The 21,620-nt window shown below is 46.3% G+C and overlaps 1 protein-coding gene across 1 annotated transcript in view; it reads left to right on the forward strand.

Annotated features, from left to right (window-relative positions):
* The window catches only part of LOC119390962 (poly(A) RNA polymerase GLD2), a 592,309-nt gene that overhangs the window by 486,747 nt on the left and 83,942 nt on the right, over positions 1–21,620 (forward strand). The window contains exons 2-3 of the mRNA XM_049414992.1: positions 11,184–11,243; positions 16,616–16,762. Coding sequence (XP_049270949.1) covers positions 16,620–16,762 — 143 coding nt within the window. The 5' untranslated portion in view covers positions 11,184–11,243; positions 16,616–16,619. The remainder of the gene's footprint in view (positions 1–11,183; positions 11,244–16,615; positions 16,763–21,620) is intronic.

Raw genomic sequence — 21,620 nt, forward strand, 5'->3', positions numbered from 1 at the left:
GCAAACCGCTACACGCTAGTTCATCTGACAATGCGTGAAACTGATTTTGCAACATATGGAAACCGCCGCTAATTTTTATCTTTCGGAAAATATGTGATTGAGGAAATAATTCATGGATAATTGTGCGAGCATGTATGCATTGCATTCGTGGCATTTCTCGCGATTATTTACGTGCTTAGGAGAAAGGTGAATGGGTGACGCACGTACGTAAACGTGACTGCAGTTTCTTCCCACGAAACACAAAACCTCTAAAAAACGTCTTAGTTTACGAGAAGACCAAAAATATATGCATTTTTTTAAATATAGCATTAATTCGCCCCTCAAATGTGCTTGCATACTCTTTATTAGCATTTTCAACAGCTACGGCATACGCAGAGTCTATTTTGCCAAAGAAGTTCATAACGCCTAGTTCGAGACATTTTTCAGACATTTTGTCTGAAAGTACGAGTGCACAACGACTATCTCAATGATTCTTCGAATGTTTTCTCGAGAAGGGCCAATATACAAAAACGGCATGTCAAAAGAGCGGTTACCGTCGGTTTTACTCAAACTAATGACGCAGACAACCATACCCCCAGAATAATTTGTTTCACAACGATGCCTCTAACAGCACGCTCGCACAGCAGCGACTGACAACAGTAGTAAAACCGGCAAAACGCAGGCACGCACGCAGCGTACCCGGCGCACCATGCGGCGCACCGTGCAATCAGCTTCGGCGGCACTCATGTTGAAACGTGTCCTTCGCGATCGTGCCATCGTGCTGTGCACCGGCGACTGCGGAGACGCCGTTGGCGTCGTGGCGTCGTCGCGTCGTTTTGCGTTGGTAGCAGCTCGGCTGTCATCGTTTCGCATTTTGTGTAGCGTGCCAGCTTTTCTGTACGGTTCACTGGCTGTTATCTGGCATGAAGTAACTGTGCTCATGCCATTTGCCGCATATTTTCCATCAGTGATTCGTGAAACAAGCGCTACTGTGTGTTTTCGCCGACGGTCCGTTACAACAATGGCCTGATCTGCTCGCCACCTTCGTTGCAGCTAGCAAGCAGCTATTCGGATAACCTACTTCTTTCGGTAAGTGAAATTAAATGTGCCTGACTTTTCGTCATTACTGCTAGAACTTTTGACAGTTCTTTGCTGGTGGTTGAATCTTGGTCGAACGCGAAACTATATACGGAGGACGCGCCGTTGCGAATCGTAAGCCAGACTTACTCGCCCTATTCCAGGTCGGTCATCTTGTTCTTCTGCGGGTTACAGCTCGTGTGTGGGTGGGTGTATGCGTGCGAGCGAGTGTTTGCTTGCTTGCTTGCTTACAACCATGCCGGCCTGTCGCTGACAAATAGTGCAACGATTCTACAACAGGTGCCTCGCTTTGTGAGTAGTTATGATTGTCGTTAATAAATACATGACAGCATTTGTGCACATCTGTAATTGGAAATCTGTCTTTAGAATGACTTGATGCTCAATTATTTGTTGTAAATTATACCTATAGCTTACTTGCTTCTTCTTGTATGCAGCTTTTCTTCACCGCTGTTTGTACAAGACATGAGGCCCGAGACCACGCCAGCTTGTGTGAAAGCCAGCGCAGTTTCTTTGACGGGACCTGGAGTGCATTCATGCAGAACTTGAATTTATGTTGCTGCTGCGTCAATCAGCTTCACCTTGTGCGGTCACCTTCTGTCGTATTTTGTGCCACATTCGGTGCGCTTTATTCATTAATAAAGCCGCTTTTACAAGATCATTGGATAATTTATTGTTTCTGATAAGCATGATTATTTGTGCGCCATACACTAAACGTCATTTATGAAGTACGTGTTCATCCTCTGCATGTTCAGATTTATTATTTGTTCAGTAGTAAACCGATGTGAATTCTACATGGAAATTGGATATAAGTGGTGTGTAGAAGAAAAGTAAGGACTCAAAGAAGCGCTTGTTTGTGTCCTTACTTTTATTGTCTGCGTCTCGATTTTTGAGCTGTATTTACAATGAGCCCATTGGTGCCCCGCTGGATATAGTGAGGCTTTTGGTCATTATCACGTCCAGAGCTGTACTTTCTGTGGATTTTTGGGCACCTTCAGGATATGATATCCTGAAGGTGCCAAAAATACACAGAAAGTCCAGCTCTGCACGTGATAATGACCAAAAGCCTCACTGTGTCCAGCATATGGGTCATTCCACGGACGTTTTCTGGACGTCGGGTAAGATTTTTACTGAATTTGCATACGTCCAAGCACGTCCGAATATCCGGTTTTGACGCCCGGTGGGATTAACTCGGGATGTTCAATTCCTTTGCGCCATATAGTCCTGCGGACGTCCCGTTGAACGTCCCACGGTATTTGTCGTGCATCCGCCGGATGTACGTAATGTCCAGTAAAGTGGTCCGATAGACGTCCCAAAGTTATTGGTTGCCCATTGGGAATAAATCAAAGCGTCTACTTGAGCTGCTCCGTCTTGCTCTGCCAAACGCGACACTCGCCTGTAACGCATGAAGCGTTGCCGCCACGCTGTCCACTCTTCTGGCCTCTGGAAGTCCAACGGCGCCGGTGGTGCGAACCCGACACCTAGCGGCGTCTGCTGGGGCCCACCTGTTGCCATCGTGATCTGTCCTTGACCGTTGTCTTTGTGGTCACTTGCGGTGCGCTCGTTGCTCATGCTCACAGGCAAATTCTTGTCCGTTTGTTGCGGGTGCACTCGAGATCTAGACACGTGGTTTTGTCCTGTCGATTCCGGTTACACTGATGGCGCGAGACCGACGCACGTTTGGCTCGGCTGCTTGGCCGCCACGTTGCTTCTTCTTTCGCGTCCACCGGTGCCTTTTGCTTTCGCCGTGAATCCGGTCAATGAAACCTACTGCAGCATGGTCTCTACTTCGACTGCTGTCGTTCTCGATCTCACCACTTGCACCTCACTTCTGACACCATGTCGTAACTTGTGTTTTATCGGGTTCGAACAGAGAACGAGACGGAGACACAGAGTAACAGGACTCCCGGTGCCGGCAGGAAGTGTGACTGCTGTTAAAACTGTTACTCCGACCACGACAAAACTATTTGGCACCGGGAGTCCTGTTACTCTGTGTCTCCGTCTCGTTCTCTGTTCGAACCCGATACAACACAAGTTACGACAAATTTAACGATGGTTCTGCATCACTACCTTGTAGACATCAGGTGGTGCACAGATGGATTAAATAATCTTGTGCGAATAATCAGCGCAATCTAGTGACAGCCGACGTACGCTGAACGCTCAAACAAGAAATTTTCGCTGACAGACAAATAATGCGCGCGGTTTAGGAAAACAAAAATTTGTGCCCACAGATATAATGCGATGTCGGCTTGTCGCTGGCTCATAGTGCCTTGCCAACGTGGTAGGTAGCAAAGCATGGCCCTGTATACGGAGGACCACGTTTGGTGACCCGAACATTGGGTGCCGACTCTTTCCCTATCATTTGCTCACCGTTGGCTAAACGTCTTCGGCCAACTAATAACCAGCGTAATTGGTTGCTGTAATTGGCGGCCACTGGTCGGCCGACAATACCGGTTGCCGAGCGCTGCCCCGTTATTTACCAAACATCGGCCATCGGCCAATTTCAGTTGGGCGGAACCATTACACCTTTCCACACCTCGCTCGCTTCATTATTGCAGCCTTATCCTCTTCCCTTTTGCTGCCGAGGCTTTTTCCTGTCCCTCCATGTGTTTATATCACTACGGATGGATGGATGGATGCTATGAGCGTCCCCTTTGTAACGGGGCGGTGACATGTCTGCCACCAGGCTCGAAGAAAAAGAAAAAAAGCTTCCTTGTTTCATGTTGGCCTAATACCTTATCTACATTGATTAAATCTATGTTATTATACCAAAAAAATATAAATTCACGGTCTATCTCTCTGCCTCTTAAGGCAGAATGCCCTTATTTTTCCCCCATTATTTATTTTTGTTCTTTATCTCTACTTTTCTGCCACCAATACTCTAACCGTCTCTTACTTATTTCTATCGCGGACGTGTTCAGCTTTCCATTGTTGTCCCTAAAACCCAAGGCTTCATGTAGACTCGTGCCCACACGTATACCTGGGTGAATATCACCACATTCAATCAGTACATGTTCCATCGTTTCCTTAGTTCCCCCGCAGCATGTACATTGTTCTTCTTCGTTACTGAATCTCGCTTTATAACTACGCGTTCTAAGGCAGCCCGACCTTGCTTCAAACAGTAAAGCGCTTCCCCTTGAATTATCATAAAACCTTTCCCTCCTTATTTCGTTTTTTCCTTTTCGGTAGTTACTCAGAACCGGCTTCTTTTCCATCGCTGCCATCCAATAAGTCCTCTCCGCCTCTCTGACCTTCCGCTTAATGCTCCTTGTTGCCATATCGCCCGCACTGCTAGCCGCATATTTACTGGTGAGCCTCCTAGTTCTTTTTCTCCACTGCGTGTCAACGCTTTTACCGCATATTTAGCCGCATATTTACTGGTGAGCCTCCTAGTTCTTTTTCTCCACTGCGTGTCAACGCTTTTTCTATACAAATACCTGAAAACCTTCTCTGCCCATCTACTCTTAACCCAATGGGCAACCAATAACTTTGGGTCGTCTATCGGACCACTTTACTGGACATTACGTACATCCGGCGGATGCACGACAAATACCGTGGGACGTTCAACGGGACGTCCGCAGGACTATATGGCGCAAAGGAATTGAACATCCCGAGGAAATCCCACCGGGCGTCAAAACCGGATATTCGGACGTGCTTGGACGTATGCAAATTCAGTAAAAATCTTACCCGACGTCCAGAAAACGTCCGTGGAATGACCCATATGCTGGACACAGTGAGGCTTTTGGTCATTATCACGTGCAGAGCTGGACTTTCTGTGTATTTTTGGCACCTTCAGGATATCATATCCTGAAGGTGCCCAAAAATCCACAGAAAGTACAGCTCTGGACGTGATAATGACCAAAAGCCTCACTATATCCAGCGGGGCGCCAATGGACTCATTGTAAATACAGCTCAAAAATCGAGACGCAGACAATAAAAGTAAGGACACAAACAAGCGCTTCTTTGTGTCCTTACTTTTCTTCCACACACCACTTATATCCAATTTCCATGTAGAATTCACATCGGTTTACTACTGAACAAATAATAAATCTGAACATGCAGAGGATGAACACGTACTTCATAAATGACGTTTAGTGTATGGCGCACAAATAATCAATCATTGCTTATCAGAAACAATAAATTATCCAATGATCTTGTAAAAGCGGCTTTATTAATGAATAAAGCGCACCGAATGTGGCACAAAATACGACAGAAGGTGACCGCACAAGGTGAAGCTGATTGACGCAGCAGCAACATAAATGCAAGTTCTGCATGAATGCACTCCAGGTCCCGTCAAAGAAATTGCGCTGGCTTTCACACAAGCTGGCGTGGTCTCGGGCCTCATGTCTTGTACAAACAGCGGTGAAGAAAAGCTGCATACAAGAAGCAAGTAAGCTAGGTATAATTTACAACAAATAATTGAGCATCAAGTCATTCTAAAGACAGATTTCCAATTACAGATGTGCACAAATGCTGTCATGTATTTATTAACGACAATCATAACTACTCACAAAGCGAGGCACCTGTTGTAGAATCGTTGCACTATTTGTCAGCGACAGGCCGGCATGATTGTAAGCACGCAAGCAAGCAAACACTCGCTCGCACGCATACACCCACCCACACACGAGCTGTAACCCGCAGAACAAGATGACCGACCTGGAATAGGGCGAGTAAGTCTGGCTTACGATTCGCAACGGCGCGTCCTCCGTATATAGTTTCGCGTTCGACCAAGATTCAACCACCAGCAAAGAACTGTCAAAAGTTCCAGCAGTATTGACGAAAAGTCAGACACATTTAATTTCACTTACCCAAAGAAGTAGGTTATCCGAATAGCTGCTTGCTAGCTGCAACGAAGGTGGCGAGCAGATTAGGCCATTGTTGTAACGGACCGTCGGCGAAAACACACAGTAGAGCTTGTTTCACGAATCACTGATGGAAAATATGCGGCAAATGGCATGAGCACACTTACTTCATGCCAGATAACAGCCAGTGAACCGTACAGAAAAGCTGGCACGCTACACAAAATGCGAAACGATGACACCCGAGCTGCTGCCAACGCAAAACGACGCCAAGGTATATGTAAACTGGTAGCGTAACTTCCGTAGAAGCCCACGTGTCAAGCCGGTGGCTAGTTGTTGCAACAGTCGCCATCTATGTGAGGAGGGGACAAACAGAACTAAAAAAAGGAAAAAGATGACGTCACAACCGGAAGCGGAAATGACGTCACGTTTTAACGCGATGGGCGCGAAATTATGAAATTTTTTGACAGGACGCCGCTTCTTACTTTTTTTTTATAGCTGCATGTTCTTTTCCTTATCACTATGACGGCTCCATAATGGAAGCCTGCAAGATAACGGGAAGACAAAAAAGACAGATTTGATAAATAAGGTGTATTTTATTGGCGAAATATTGCAGTTGCACAGGATATTACCCCAAAATATATAACACAGAAATCAGAAGTAGCATAACATTTCAACGTGCACACTGTGATGGTGTAATGTGGGCCCAGGATCCGAAATAATTCACCAGCAGTCAGGTGATTCTGTACACACAACACAGACTTTAACACAACCGATAACTCTGCCGATTCACACACACTACAGCATTCCTTATTTACATCCTAAACGTCCTACGCGCATCGCACACAAACTGTCCTACTCGCCGTTATGAACTGTTGCCGCTGCGGCGAGGTCGGTCGTCACCGGTACTCCTTGGGCAGTAAACAGCCACGCTGCCTTGACCGTGGCGAGGTGGTAGTGGTGGTGATGATGGCACTGCAGGCCGGTAGATCACCAGGCAACTGCAGCGCAGGTTAGCTGCCCATCGCCAACATGAGCCGCGGCCACCTCGTGACACCACTCGGGCCCCAGGACCTCAGGCCAGGAACAGACTAGGCTGCCGGTCTCTGTCAGCACCGGGCACAGAGCGGGAATCAGGCTCACCAGGTCCACATGGCTGCCGGACGCCTGGTTAGGCGATGTCGCGACCCGAACCGCCGACCAGCGGCTGCCGTTCCAACCGTGTCGCGCTTCAACTCCTCGAGCCGCACGCCCCGCTCGCGCTTCCTTTTCGTCGTCTTCCCCTCCAAGGCGTACCGCACAGCAGAACTGTCGTTCCCTCTTCGCCCCGTCACGGGCCACACAATCCACATCATCACACACACAAACCTTGCACACGTGTTGCTCTTGCATCCGTAGACAGCGCAGCGTTTCTTCGCGTAGCGTGGCGGACTCATCGTCCCGAAGGGCGACGGCACGCCGGCCGTGCGCTGGCAAAACACAGTCACTGAAACGGTTCCCGATGGCTGTGATGGGCTATATTACCTTCTGCCAAGTACCACGACTAGAAAACAACGGTTATGCGAGGAAATATCTACGGACGACAGGCACAAACCTACTGCGCAAAAACGAGCGACGCCATTTGCATCTCAAAATGCGCAAAACCGTTGGCCAATGTTACCAGACTGGCTGCATGTGCCCGCTGTTTCTGAAAATAAACGAAAAAAATTGGCCACTCAACCACATGCCCAAGACTAAAGTATGATTAAAGTAATCTACTAATTTAATTCGTGACAAATAAATTTAAAACTAATGAAAATAAACGCTTATTTAATTTTTTGTTTTCATTATTTGTCCCCCCCTCACCTAGTAGCGCTTTAATCGTCACGCGGGTGTTGATGTTTGTCGCAATAGGTTTCCGACCACTTTTCGTTCCGACTTTCGCGACCTATTTAGATTGACCTTGACGACGCGACGACGCCAACGGCGTCTCCGCAGTCGCCGGTGCACAGCACGATCGCGAAGGACACGTTTCAACATGACTGCCGCCGAAGCTGATTGCACGGTGCGCCGCATGGTGCGCCGGGTGCGCTGCGTGCGTGCCTGCGTTTTGCCGGTTTTACTACTGTTGTCAGTCGCTGCTGTGCGAGCGTGCTGTTAGAGGCATCGTTGTGAAACAAATTATTTTGGGGGTATGGTTGTCTGCGTCATTTGTTTGAGTAAAACCGACGGTAACCGCTCTTTTGACATGCCGTTTTAGGGGCGAAGCTCCTTAAGGCGGCACCCGTTCTTCCCTCGTAGTCGTCGTCATCGTAGTAGCGTAGTAGTGCGTAACAAGTCTTACGCTTTGACCTCCAAGGTGGTGCCGGTGGGAGATTTCTCCTGTGCGTTGTTGAACAATAAAAAATTCGCAGCGTGCGCGTTAACTAAAAGCCGAATTCTTCTGTCTCTCATTCCCCATTAGCAGCCATTGGCATGTTCCAGTAGGAAACGTTAGTAGAAGTAGAAGTGTAAGTGTTAGCTAAAAGCCGACTTCTTCTGTCTCTCATTCCCATTAGCAGCCATTGTTTACCTCCAAGGTAGTGCCTGGTGAGATTTCTCCTGTGCGTGAATAAACAATGAAAATTTTGTTCAAAACGCCGTTGATTGATGAAATAAACCAACGAAAGACGCCAGATGTTTTGTAAAAGCAGAACGAAAGAACGCCAGATGTTTTTCTTAAAGTGTAGTATTAGTAGTTGTATGTAGCCACCTCGCCCGATCGTCAACGGGCGAGGTGGACCGGCACCGGCGCGAGGACCCTGCCGTACGAGAGTTAAATCACACTAAAAGACATACTTTGCGGGCGATACACTCTAGTGAGCTTTCAACTTTTCGTCTTAATGTACATGATAAAGAAATTATTTCTACGAAAAACGCAAGGCACACCTTGAGCAATATATTTGGTTTTGGGACGCTAAATGGAACCATGAGGCGATGCGAAGCCGGAGCACTTGCACGATCGCGTTCCGTTGGCTTTCGTTGGGCATGCTACCGACCTCGCGTCGTGGAACGCGCGTCCTGTCTTCCCTCTAGCCTTGCCTTTAATTCGCACAGGGCGAGCGGGGAATGCGGTCGCTCTTGGCGCTCTTTCGCTCGGGAGCGGACTTCTTCCTTGCATTTCACCGATCACGTGATAATGAAGGGACCACGTAAACCAACAGTACAATAAAAGTATGATGTTTAATATATACACGATGTTTCACACTCTTTATATTATGTACTGGGCGCATTTCACGGAAGAGTTTCACGGTTTACAGATGATTCCCTCCGTAGCTTCGCCCCACTCATCATCATTCACCCCGTGGATATGCTGTGATTTTTTGTATATTGGCCCTTCTCGAGAAAACATTCGAAGAATCATTGAGATAGTCGTTGTGCACTCGTACTTTCAGACAAAATGTCTGAAAAATGTCTCGAACTAGGCGTTATGAACTTCTTTAGCAAAATAGACTCTGGGTATGCCGTAGCTGTTGAAAATGCTAATAAAGAGTATGCAAGCACATTTGAGGGGCGAATTAATGCTATATTTAAAAAATGTTTATATTTTGGTCTTCTCGTAAACTAAGACATTTTTTAGAGGTTTTGTGTTTCGTGGGAAGAAACTGCAGTCACGTTTACGTATGTGCGTCACCCATTCACCTTTCTCCTAAGCACGTAAATAATCGCGAGAAATGCCACGAATGCAATGCATACATGCTCGCACAATTATCCATGAATTATTTCCTCAATCACATATTTTCCGAAAGATAAAAATTAGCGGCGGTTTCCATATGTTGCAAAATCAGTTTCACGCATTGTCAGATGAACTAGCGTGTAGCGGTTTGCATCCAAACAGATTTGAAATGTCCGCACGGCCATCTCCTGTCGACGTCCTCTTGATATCCACGCCTGGATTATTGAAAACGTCCACGTGCTATATATTCTTGGACGTCTGTCGGAAGACCTTTTTTGGACATCCAAAACGCGACGTCCGCTGCACGCCCCGTGAACCGCCGTTCTGGGACGCGGACGTTGGCTCTTCTTCGGACGTCGTCAGGATATTCGTTGTCCATTGGGATTCTTCATTTTCCTCAGCGATCTCTTCGAATCTCATTTTGCTCTGAGCTTCCCGCACTTCAAAGCCTGTCCATCCCATATCACCCTTTACAGCCTCATTTGTCGTCTTCCCGTGAGCGCCCAACGCGAGGCGGCCCACCGTCCTTTGATTTACATCCATTCCTGATTGTACCTCTGACTTCATGCACACCACTGAGTTCCCAAATGTATGCCCCGGGACCCGGGACCATCACACCCTTCCACAACCCTCGAAGCACCTCGTACCTATTGTACCCCCATAAAGCTCTGTGCTTCATAATTGCAGCATTCCTCTTTCCCTTTGCTACCGATGCTTTCTCTTGTACCTCCATATATCTATCCCCCTCATTTACCCATACTCCGAGGTACTTGTACTCCCTTACCCTCGGTATTTCTTGGCCCTGTCCGCATGGTCTTCGTGATCATTGAATACCATCAATCCACATTTTGTTGCACTACATCCTAGTCCTAGAGCCTCACACTCCCTTCCGCATATATCTGCCAGTCGCTGTATATCATCTTGACTGTCCGCAAATAAGACAATATCATCAGCATAAAATAGACCTGGAAGCTTCTGCTCAACCATCGTGCCGACCTGTTTGTGTGACAAATTAAATCCAATGTTGCTACCTTCTAGCGCTTTTCCCATCCTAACCATGTACAGCATGAATAACAGCGGGGACAAAGGACATCCCTGTCTCAGCCCCTTGCTAATTTCAACGCTGTCCTTGCTACTTATTCCTTCCCATTCTATCCAAACTGTAATTTCTCGGCATATTTCCCTCAAAAGCTGTATACACTCGTCACTTATGCCCACTTCTTTCTATCCCACAAAATTTCCTGATTAACGTTGTCATACGCCCCGGTAATATCTAGATAAGCTACGTATAAGGGCCTGTTTTCTATTTTCGATATTTCTATACACTGGGTAAGTAACTCTACAGCAGCGCCCATCTGCGGTGCCGTTCTTCCCTATTTTTCCACCTTACTGTCATGGCGGCGCCCATATGGTTGGCGTTCTTATGCGCTTTATTTGGGTGGTTTTCCCTCTAGGATCCATATTAACTCTAGTCCATGGTGCCCATGGTATGGTGGCTACCCATGGTGTCAAACTAAACAGTCAAGTGAAGAGCTGGCGCATGTGGTGGGCTGCTGGCTGAACACCTTCTGCATGAACTGAATATTGAATGATATTTAATCCGTCCGGGGAATTAGCCTCGAGTGCGCGATACTGGACCCTGCGGTTGCATCGACAGTGCGCACAGCTCCGCTGAGGTATGCGACTACCTTCGGTACGCTGCCTTGTTGCGGCACCCGAGGTGAAGCGTTCTGTTGTTCCTCCTAGTGGTGTGTGCGTTGAGTGAACGTTTGTTGGGGCGCGTACTTCCCGACTGCGCCGCTCATCGTGTTGCTGACCGGCAGTGTGAGCGACGCCGCGTGCGTTACGCCGTCCGGCAAACACTAGCCCGACCGTCGCGGAGTTTGCTGGCGGATGGGCTCGTATTCGTCTGCTGGCTTCAGGTAGTTGTGCGTTGCACCGGTGCCCCCGCAACTTCCTGTCCATGAAGAGGCCTCACGCTGGAGGTTTTATTTTTTGCAGCATTATTCATCAACGATGTTAGTTTTACTAGAGGTGCTTACATAAAATTTTGCAAATAGACAGGGATCCCCAAAGTTGGGAACTGTCAGGGAGCTTCATTCATTAAATCTACTAACAAACTACACATAACTTGGAACTACGTCACGCCGTGGAACTCTGGGATACGATTTCGCGGCATGCGCTGCCATTACCGAGCACATGGCAGCAGACGAAACCGGCTCAAGCTGTGCGGCTCTCGCATTTCCCGTCAACGTTGCACATCGCAACGGTGATTTGTGCGATATTGGCTGCGGCACGAGAAGTGTAAATCAATAAAAATTAAAAAAAAAAATGACCAGATGCCGGGACGTACTGTTTGCGAAAGGTGATCACCGCACGAAAGAGCTGTCCCAGAAAAGGAGCACATGGCTTATGCGCGCGTAAACAGGAAGGACCTCAAGGCATTGAACAGAGTTTGTGTGTGCGGGTGTCACTTCATAACAGGCAAGTTATGCTTCCGAATCTCCTCGCCTTTTTGCCGAGTATTATGTGCGAGGTCAATTTTTGTCGAAACGTGAGGCACCGAATTGAACACACTGATCGCGCCTTGGTTTTCGGGAGGCCCTCTTAGCTCTTCGGTGAAATGAACCCCGACTGGGTGCCAAACATGTTACTGGGCCATGGTTTTATGCAGCACTCAGCGACGAAATCTATGCAGTTCGAGCGCCGCTGTATAGGTGATTCGCGCGAAGTTGTTTCAACCATTGCGTGCAACACCAGTGACGACACTGCAGGCTGCATAATGTCTTGAACGATTCTCATTCGTCATAAGCGCAAGGCAAACGATCAAAACGCGCACTACGCCGAACGATCCCGATCCGCGCACAAACGTAAACACAGTGCGGTCACTGAGACGTATGTGCTCGGTGATGGTGGACGGAAGACAAGAACTGACATCACTTGCAAGTTATGTACATCAAGCAGTGATAACGGTAGTCTGTATTTTGTACTCCATCACTGTTAGAGCAATGTACGGGTGACAAGGCATGAGTCAGGCAGACAATGTTCTGTTTTCAGCCTTGCCATCCAAGACCCTCGTTGTCTGAAACAATCCTAAATAAATCAAATAAATAATAGTCTGCAAACTAAGATGAAAGAGAACAGATAAAATACAACAAAATACGAAAGCTGTGTATTATACAAAAAAGAAAAACAAACTGTGTCATTCTGAACCTTTCCTGGCCTACAAGCTGAACATTTAACACAGATGAAAGGAAAACTTAAAGAGAGCCCCTGGCGTTACATTTGTGAAGCCTCCAATACAGATGTACAAGAGCAGTATGTATAAAGCCACTCGGAAAAGTTTTCTGAATATTGCATCTCTTGAGGCAGTATTCCATGGGCCACCACAACAGACAGTGACTGGGCTACTTGTGGTGTCACATCGCATCTCATCAACATATCTCATCGAAGTGCTTTTCTTAGTGTGCATTCAACAAACAGCTCAAAGGGCTTTTAGAAGCACTGAGTCACTTTTTTAAAGCCTATAGACAGAGGCACCAGGAAGTACCTCAGCATCATGGCTGGTTGCTGCGCATTTGAAAGCAACCATTGAATACAGTCTTCTTTCTTTCGTTTGACACTCCATATGGGAACGAAGAAAGATGTTCAGTGTGACTCTTTTGGTGAGGCCGCAAACGCATTGTGTCTTTGAAGAGCACTCGTTTGTGCAAGGTCAGTTTGTGTCGTAGCCTACGTGCAGTTTCCTGAGCAAGCTCTCGTGTGGAAGAAAAATGTTACCTTCTCAGTTGCATGGCTTGCTCTGCTTAGTGCTATTCAAAACAATGTACCGCATCGTTTCAAGTAACTGTTTCAGTTGGCTTGGTGCTCTGAGTTTAACGCTATTGAAAACATCATACATACATTTTGAGTAAATTCATGCATGCATTCATTTACATACATACATTCACACAAGGGTCATGTTTTTGATGTAAGATCTGTTAAATTAGTAATGTTATTCAGTGGACGCTAACAGCAGTTGTGCCAAACCAGCTCACTGTACATGCATTTGAAATGTGGCTTAGATTACACATAAAGTACTAGTGATCAATTTAGGGTTACGCTATGTTGTTACAGATAGGTATTCTCAAGAGATGATACTGTCATGTTGTAGCACTGGTTAACTCATGAGGAATGGTCACCAGAAAATATTAATTATGCATGTTCACTTGTCAATACCATTATTCAAGTTTTTTAATGTGCACTCTATAACTGACCTGACTCTGTTCCTCCTGACCACAAAAGTGTTTAAATCGCTTTGTTAGCGTAGATTTAATAGAATTTTCATTTCTATGAGGACGAGTTCATTCGTGATGATTTCAAGAAGTCAAGAGTGGACGGTGCCATAGAAGAAAACTGTGGCACACGGAGCATTTGCACTTGCACAGAATTGCTCACGAGTGCGTAGCAAATGGGGAGAACAGGCACCAGTTTTGAAGGTTTGAATTCACGCTTGAATTCAGTCTGGCCACCAGAAAGGAGAGCCTGAATGGCTGAGAGAGAAAGCTGTTGATGCCACATCAATAAGTACGAGTGAAGATATATGACCATTCCGCCACGATGGCTTTTCTGACTGCCTTTCGAGATGGCAGAAACCCCTGTTGCAAGGTGTTGCCACTTGAGGACCCTCAAGTAACTTAAAAGTAGGTCAAGCCGTGCCACCAGAGCTCAAGGTTTCCCCATTGATTTGCATAATGTTAACCAAAAACTGGTGGCATTGTACGATAGAGGAGGGGAATGAAGAGAGCTGACGGCAGAGTCGTCCAAGCTGGGCCTGAGCTTGGCCCCGTTTCTAGAAACTGCTGGTCTTCAAGGTAGGAATATGGTAGGAATGTTGGTTGCCGAGCAGAAGGTAGAGTTATTTTTGTAGCCTGCAGCATACAGGGAGTGCAAGAGGGTACTGTGATTGAATGTGCTGGCTTGAAGTTTCTAGAGCAACCCTGTGTCTTCTGACACAATATTAATGAAAACTAACTGACAATAACGCCAAGGCGTTATTGTCTGTTAGTTTTCATTAATATTGTGTCTAACAAAGAAAACGAGCCCTTAAGAGTCATCTTCTTTCCTTTATTCATAGCAAGGGTCTCGTTCTGGCAGACTTGATGCCTTCAGGCAGTATGCGAGGGATTATTGGTCAGCTGCCAGCTCGTAAAAAGATCACGTGCTACGTGACGCCAGAAAGGCAGAAAAAGAATGTTCCACACTCGCCACCATGGCTGCGATTGGCGCTGACTAACACTCCAAGGTTTAAATGCACATGTATACCCCATAAAGTGGATGGGAGGATGACCGCCGCCGTAGCTCAGTGGTAGAGTATTGGACGCGTTATTCGAAGGTTGCAGGTTCGGTCCCTGCCGGCGGCAAGTTATCTTTTCGTCCACTTTACTTTCCTCACATTTATATTCTAAATACTACAGATAACACCCCCTATACTCTCCTTGGCGTTATTGTCTGTTAGTTTTCATTAATATTGCGTCTAACAAAGAAAACGAGCCCTTAAGAGTCATCTTCTTTCCTGTGTCTTGTGAGTTTGTCATGCAGGGTGGTATGTCCTTCTACCCAGTTTGGAGTGGCTAGGAATATTTTTGGTTCATTCCATGCCAAGTGTCCCAGACATGGGGCTCGCACATAGCAGATTTTGCTGATAAAATTGGTGCCTTTTTCCTGTGCCACATGGAGTACTGTGGCAAAACATTTTCGCTCGAAAAAAATTTTGACGATCATGGAGCCCCCTCGAAGTTCGCTTGTATTTATTAAACTGTGCCTAATAGAAAAATGTGTATAAAATCTATTTTTCTGTGTTGAGCTTTGAAACCACGCTTGCGCTATCGCAGAGGTTCTGTTTAGTTGTCTTATTCATTGATTCCGAAATGTTTGTGTTTCACTACCGGCTACGTAACTTCAAACACTACAAAATCTTCAAAGTTCGTGATTTTTTTCTTGAGCTATCTCGAACTTCCCCTAAGCAATCTTAATAATAGTATGATTTTCAGGCAAGGGTATTTCAGTACAAAAATGTTTAGGGGTAAAATAGACTTCAAATCTTCCTGAAAAAAAAATTGCAGAATTAGAGAAAATATGCGATTTGTCGCATGTTTGACCGTCTGCTGATGCGGTCCAAGTAAAAATCATCGTCATGCGACATTTGATAGAAGACTTCATTGTTAAGTAATGAAGAAAGTCTAATCAAATCATTTTTTGTTTTAAGGAAGAAAATAATTTTTGAATTTGGTGCTCCGTACGCGCCCTGCATTTCTTTTTGTTGCCACTTCGCCGCAAAGCACGCGGTCGCCCTTGCAGCTGACACTCGTCACAGGCAGCGGCAAGATATGAGATGTATGCAGTGACTCGTGAGTGCTCGAAAGTCTTGTTGCGTTGATGTCAGGGCGACGAATAATGAATTCGCGTTACAATGTGAGCTTGCTTGTCAGGCCCAGTGGGAAGTGTGGACGCCCCGGAGCAGCCTATGGCGTCGTTGGCACAATAAGCTATAGACCCGTCTGCACAACTAGCATACACATACTGAAAGAAGTAATGCACATTGTATGCACTTTCTTTCGGGGTATGTACATGTTGTGCAGACGGCCCTTTATATTCATATTCATAAGTCGCTAAGAAATTTACACGTTACTTAACATCATTGATAATACAGAACAGCTAATGCATACACAGTGTAAATAATTCATTTTACATTATGAGGTATAAGACAATGAATGGAAAATACAGCTCATATAGAACAATATCAGTGGAAAGAAACGTGAAGTTCAAAACACAAAAATGCTTAGCAAGAGTAAATGCATTCTATGGGCTCATAATTCCTTTTGATAAAAAAAGAAAGACCTTCTATCCTTTCTTACCAGTGTTGTAGCTTGATTGGTGTCTAGCCAAGATTATGGTGTATTGCACTATTCCCAAGACCTGCACACTTGGATGAAAAGTTGGATTGACTGCTCCGTGTAGATGCCAAAATGTGCATTGGATCTGCTTTTTTTTCCTGCGCTTCTTACAGGTCAATGCCTAGGGAAAGGCTGCTGCCCTGGGAGCGGCCGATGGCACTTCCAGCAGAACGGCTTCCATACCCAATGGCACATCCCAACAGACCACCAGGTGGCACGTTGGCTACTAGGGGAATTCCACAGGCTGGCAGGCAATGCAAGTGAGTGTCTTGCTTTCTTATGTGTTACTCCCAAAGTTAAGGGTAGGTGGCACCACAGGTAGCGACTTCTTCCCCCTCCCTGGTAGAGGTAGCCAGTGCTGCTGTATTCTCTTTGAAGGGCCCACAGGCAGCAGCCTTGCAGGGACCTAACATCAGTCGAACATCAAGGCTTCAGACGGCGCCCAACACTTGGTCCTCCGGTGCGTCTTGAAGAACGATGGAGGTAGATGCAATAACCCCGGTGTCGACACCGAAAGAGCTGCACACTTGTGGTGGCACAGAGGGATGAACCACTCACTAAAAGACATTACCTAAGGGCTTATCATTCTTGTCAGCAGTACATAATAGTCTTTTTCTTTACCTGCTATTCACCTGCAATTTTATTTTTATCATTTTTCTTTCATATGGTTATTATTGATACTAACTCCTCACCAATAGCTTTGTTTGCATAGTCGAAATCTAGGCCCTAATACCCAGTTTTTTTAAGGTTTCCTTGTTTTTTTAAAGGACTGTGAACACTCTTCTGTGTGCTTCTTGTAACTTTCTGTCCTGTCTAAGCGCGCTGTTTTATGTTCAAGATGTACCAACTGGCCCGCGAACAATCATTGCTCAGGAGGAGTTGCTGCAGTTGGGCGAGGAGGCACACCTGTTTATGAAGTCAAACCAAACACCCTTTTGAGGCCGTCGGCATCTTGTTGTTTAAAACTGTTGCTGTCTGTTCACTTTACATCCATCGTTATGCAAAGATCACTCTCGGAGAGCGTGAATACTCAGTAAAGGAACTACAGGAACCTTTTATTTTAGTAGGAGATATTAATTCGCATTGTTCTCATTGAGGCAGAAATAAAACCGACCAAGAGGAATAGCTTATTGAAAATTTGCTGTTGTTTAACAATATTGGTTTTTTAAGAGCAAGTGCAGCTACATATTTCTCATTGTGTCCACATAATTTTAGCTGTCTTGACTTAGGATTCTGTTCGCCATCTGTTTTGACTGATCTCAACCGTAAAATCTTGTATGACGCATGCGGCAGTGATCGTATACCCGCATTCATCAAGCGTTATGGGTGTGGCCGCAAGAGGGATGCCACCGTGAGAAAAGAAAGAGACGATGGGGTGCTGGCCAGAGGCTGCTGGCCATTGACTGTGGGCCCGAACTGAGATGACGCGGCCACCTCCCGCAACTTTCATCGTTGCTGCCGATTCTGTGTTGTAAACCATGTCATTAGAATCTGCAACAATCAATCAATCAATCAGTGCATTCATTTTTCGCCAAGCAGATACAACAGTAAGAAATGGGGAGACGGCAAAAAGGCTGCAGTTACTGCAGCTTGACTAAGCACCGTCCACCCTGTATAGGACAAGGTACAAGAAAAAGCAAGTGCTAATGCAAGCAAAAAGCGAATTTAATGACAGGGTAAATATACAAGCGAAAAACAAATAACTGATGCACACTTGTGTACAATAAATCATAGTGCATATAGCATCACGTTTTTACATAATGAGAAAAGAACACATAATGACATTGTAGTTCCAGACTTGGTGAAAAACAATGATACAAAGCAACTCAAAGTAAACAATGTACCCAGTGTGCACTTACAAAACAATCTAATTACATCAGTAGCGTTTAATGTGTCGATTTCTATCTCTTGCTGCTCATATGCATTGACAATAGTTGGTAATGTATGGCTAAGCCTTTGTGTGCCGTAAATAGCGCAGGATAACGGAATTTTCGGGGGCGTCTCAGCTTTAAGCTAATATGATCTGTATACTCATTCCAGGATATATGCTAATTAAAAATTACTCCAATTGTCTTAGTTGATTTGGTTACTACAATTTTGTATGAGCCTAGGGTAACATAACTTGGTAACTGAAGGGATGTGCCGAGAGCTCGGAAAAGGACACATTTTGTTTTTGTTTCATTTAGCGTTAAATTGTTTTTAGTGGACCAATCACGAAGCTTATGCGTTGGCCACTAGAGCATCGAGAGTACTAAAATTTTCCTGGTAAAAAATTGTGTGCATTCATCAGCATAGATTATGAATTTACAATTATCGCCAATGTTGATTATGTCATTTATGTAGTAAAAAAAATTATAGAGGCCCCAGAATCCTACCTTGTGGCACCCTGGTTTTAATTGGTTGTGTACGTGTTTTGAAACCATTTATCTCAACGTATTGAGACCGCACTCTTAGATATGACTGCATAAGTTTGAGTGCTATTCCTCTAAGTCCATAGCATTCTCATTTACCTAATACAGTAGAACCCCGCTGATACGTTTTTGAAGGGACCGTAGGAAATAAACGTAAGAGACGGGAAACGTAAGATACGAAAAACAGGAAAAACGGCAAAATATTTAGTGGTACAGAATATTATTTCAATTCTTACGAGCAGCACGAAAATTGGCGCGCTCAGCCGCGATCTAGTCGATGGATAGAAACGCGAAGCTAAGGACGGCCTCATTCACAGAAATGTAATCAACGTATGTGATTTTTTTAACACCAACAGCTGTAGGCATGAAAGAACTAAGCACACGCAATCACGACCGGCGCGGCGAGTCCGACCGCGAACCGCACGCGCGACCATGCGAGCTCCAACCAGCTCGAACTCCTCCCGTTCTCCGCAAATAACGATGATGATGAGTCTACGCCAACGCGATGGCAGAAGTGAATGCCAATCTCGAAGGCCTTGCTTTCGCAAGCAATTACGTCATACACGCCATGTTTGTGCAATACAAATCTCAAAGGCTATGCTTTTGTCAATAGTAAATACCAATCTCGAAGGCCTTGCTTTCGCGAGCAGTTACGTCATAGACGCAGTTAGGTTCTTCTTATTTGTTCCACTCGCCTCGCTGGTTGCGCGACATTTGCTGCTGCCGCCAAGGAAGCCGAAGGCGAGAACTTTTTCATCTGCTGGCACCTTGAGGAAACGACCGCTCCGACATCATCTGGATAGAGACGTTTAGTATTCGTTTCTCTTCTCTTCCTGTCACTGCACCCCTGCTTTTATTCCCTGTCTCCCCATTCAAACACTCCTACAGTCCAATCGGAAAGCAGGAGTAACTCTCTCCTTGTCTCCCGGTCGGCTGCCGCTGAAAACACCAGGCCCGGATTCCTCCTCGCCACCTCCTCGCAGGAACCACCGCCTCTCGCCCGCCGCTCAGCTCCATTTCACCCCGGTTTCCAGAATGTTCGGCCTCAGGCGTTGACTGGTCGTCAATACAATATAGGCCCGTGCATAATTGCCGCCGTCGCCGCTGCTTCTGGCTGTCACAGCGAAGGCGCAAATGTACCTTCCATCCCTGTAGCCCGGCTAGGCCACGGTCTCCTGTAAGGCACCATAATTGACCCCTTCGGGAGACGTGGGTCTTCGCGTCCTTTGTGACCAGCAGACAGTCGTCGTTCCACCATCCGGTACCACCGCTTCCGTGTTGGCGCGGGCACGCCGGCCGCGGGGCGGGTAACAATATGAAGGTATTCGGCGAACGTACGAAGTTCGACCCCAACACCTCCCCTCCAACTGTGTTGCACTGTATCTATGACATGCGACACACACACAACCGCATATTCACACATGTTCACTGACTCGACAAGTGAGGCACCACTGTCACTCGTACCCCATTGACTCTGCCCAGCGCACGCGCTGACAAAGCATGTACCCCCCCTTAACTCGCTGTCCCTTTTATGCATCATCGTTAGGAGTCACCAACCGCGACATGCGTCGGCATTAGCGTTTAGACACCCAGGCCATACGATTGACGCACACACAGTGAGTCTACTTAACTGCCAAACAAGAGTATAACGCTCCAGCCGAACAAGGAAAACAAGAATCGGTTTGAGGCTTTCGTCACAAAAGGGCCACGACTCAGTCGTCGATAGTTAAGCTTCCGCTTGACCCCATCTCGCTGTCCACAATAATGCGCCGCTAAAGCTAGACGTGTTCCTGTGAGCAATCTGTCGCGCTGCACCAACATCAGGAACCGAATTTTCAAACAACATCCGTAATTGCACGTGCTAGTGCCGCTGCGAGCTTCCACTCCGCGGATGTACGACTAACCTAGCTCTACTCTTGCGGTTGCAATCCTTACAAACAACCGAGCGATTCTCGCGATAACCTCTCCTCATTCGCTTACACACAGAACACACGCGAAAAGAACAAACAAACAAAACCAACTTTCGCGTGGTTCAGCCGAAACTCGCACAAAGCCTAGCCTTGCCTATCTTTCCCGCAAGCTACCAGCTTAACTCCTATGTTTCCGCTATCCGACACGTGGGACACAATGACTTAACGTTCCCCTGCGTCTACGCATGACACGCAACGGAAACGCCACAAACTCTTTTCACAGTCAGCTGCCGTAGCCCTATTCAAGGCGCTCATCTCTTAAGCCCTCGACTCGCTCTAATGCGTGTCACTAACCTTCCGATAGTTAAGTGCACAACACACATCGGTTAACAAAAAAAACATACGGCACTAACGAAAACAAAGTTTTATACCAGTTACCTTAAACTATCAACCGTCGCGGAAATAACAAGGAAAACTAATTCTTAACTAAAATCAACAAACAAAAAAAAAATCCCTTTCCACAAATCCTGAGTCGACCTTCCATGAAAAGCTAAGAGTTGTCCTCAACAACTTTTCAGGCGCACTCGCGGTGGTCGCGCCCAGAACGCTTTTCTAGTCAAGCGGGGTGTAAGACACAAATGAAAGTTAACCATTCCTTCGTCGAACAACCCCACTACGTTCCTCCAAGCGGACCCGCCTTTGTCGCCTCCTCCTTCCTCGCGAAGGTCACCGACCTTGCGAACTCGCACCTGAGCCAACGCTCCGCGAAACAAACAACAGGGAGGTGTTTTGCCCTC

The sequence above is a fragment of the Rhipicephalus sanguineus genome, chromosome 4 (genome assembly GCF_013339695.2).
Source record: "Rhipicephalus sanguineus isolate Rsan-2018 chromosome 4, BIME_Rsan_1.4, whole genome shotgun sequence".
NCBI classification, from domain to species: Eukaryota; Metazoa; Arthropoda; class Arachnida; order Ixodida; family Ixodidae; genus Rhipicephalus; species Rhipicephalus sanguineus.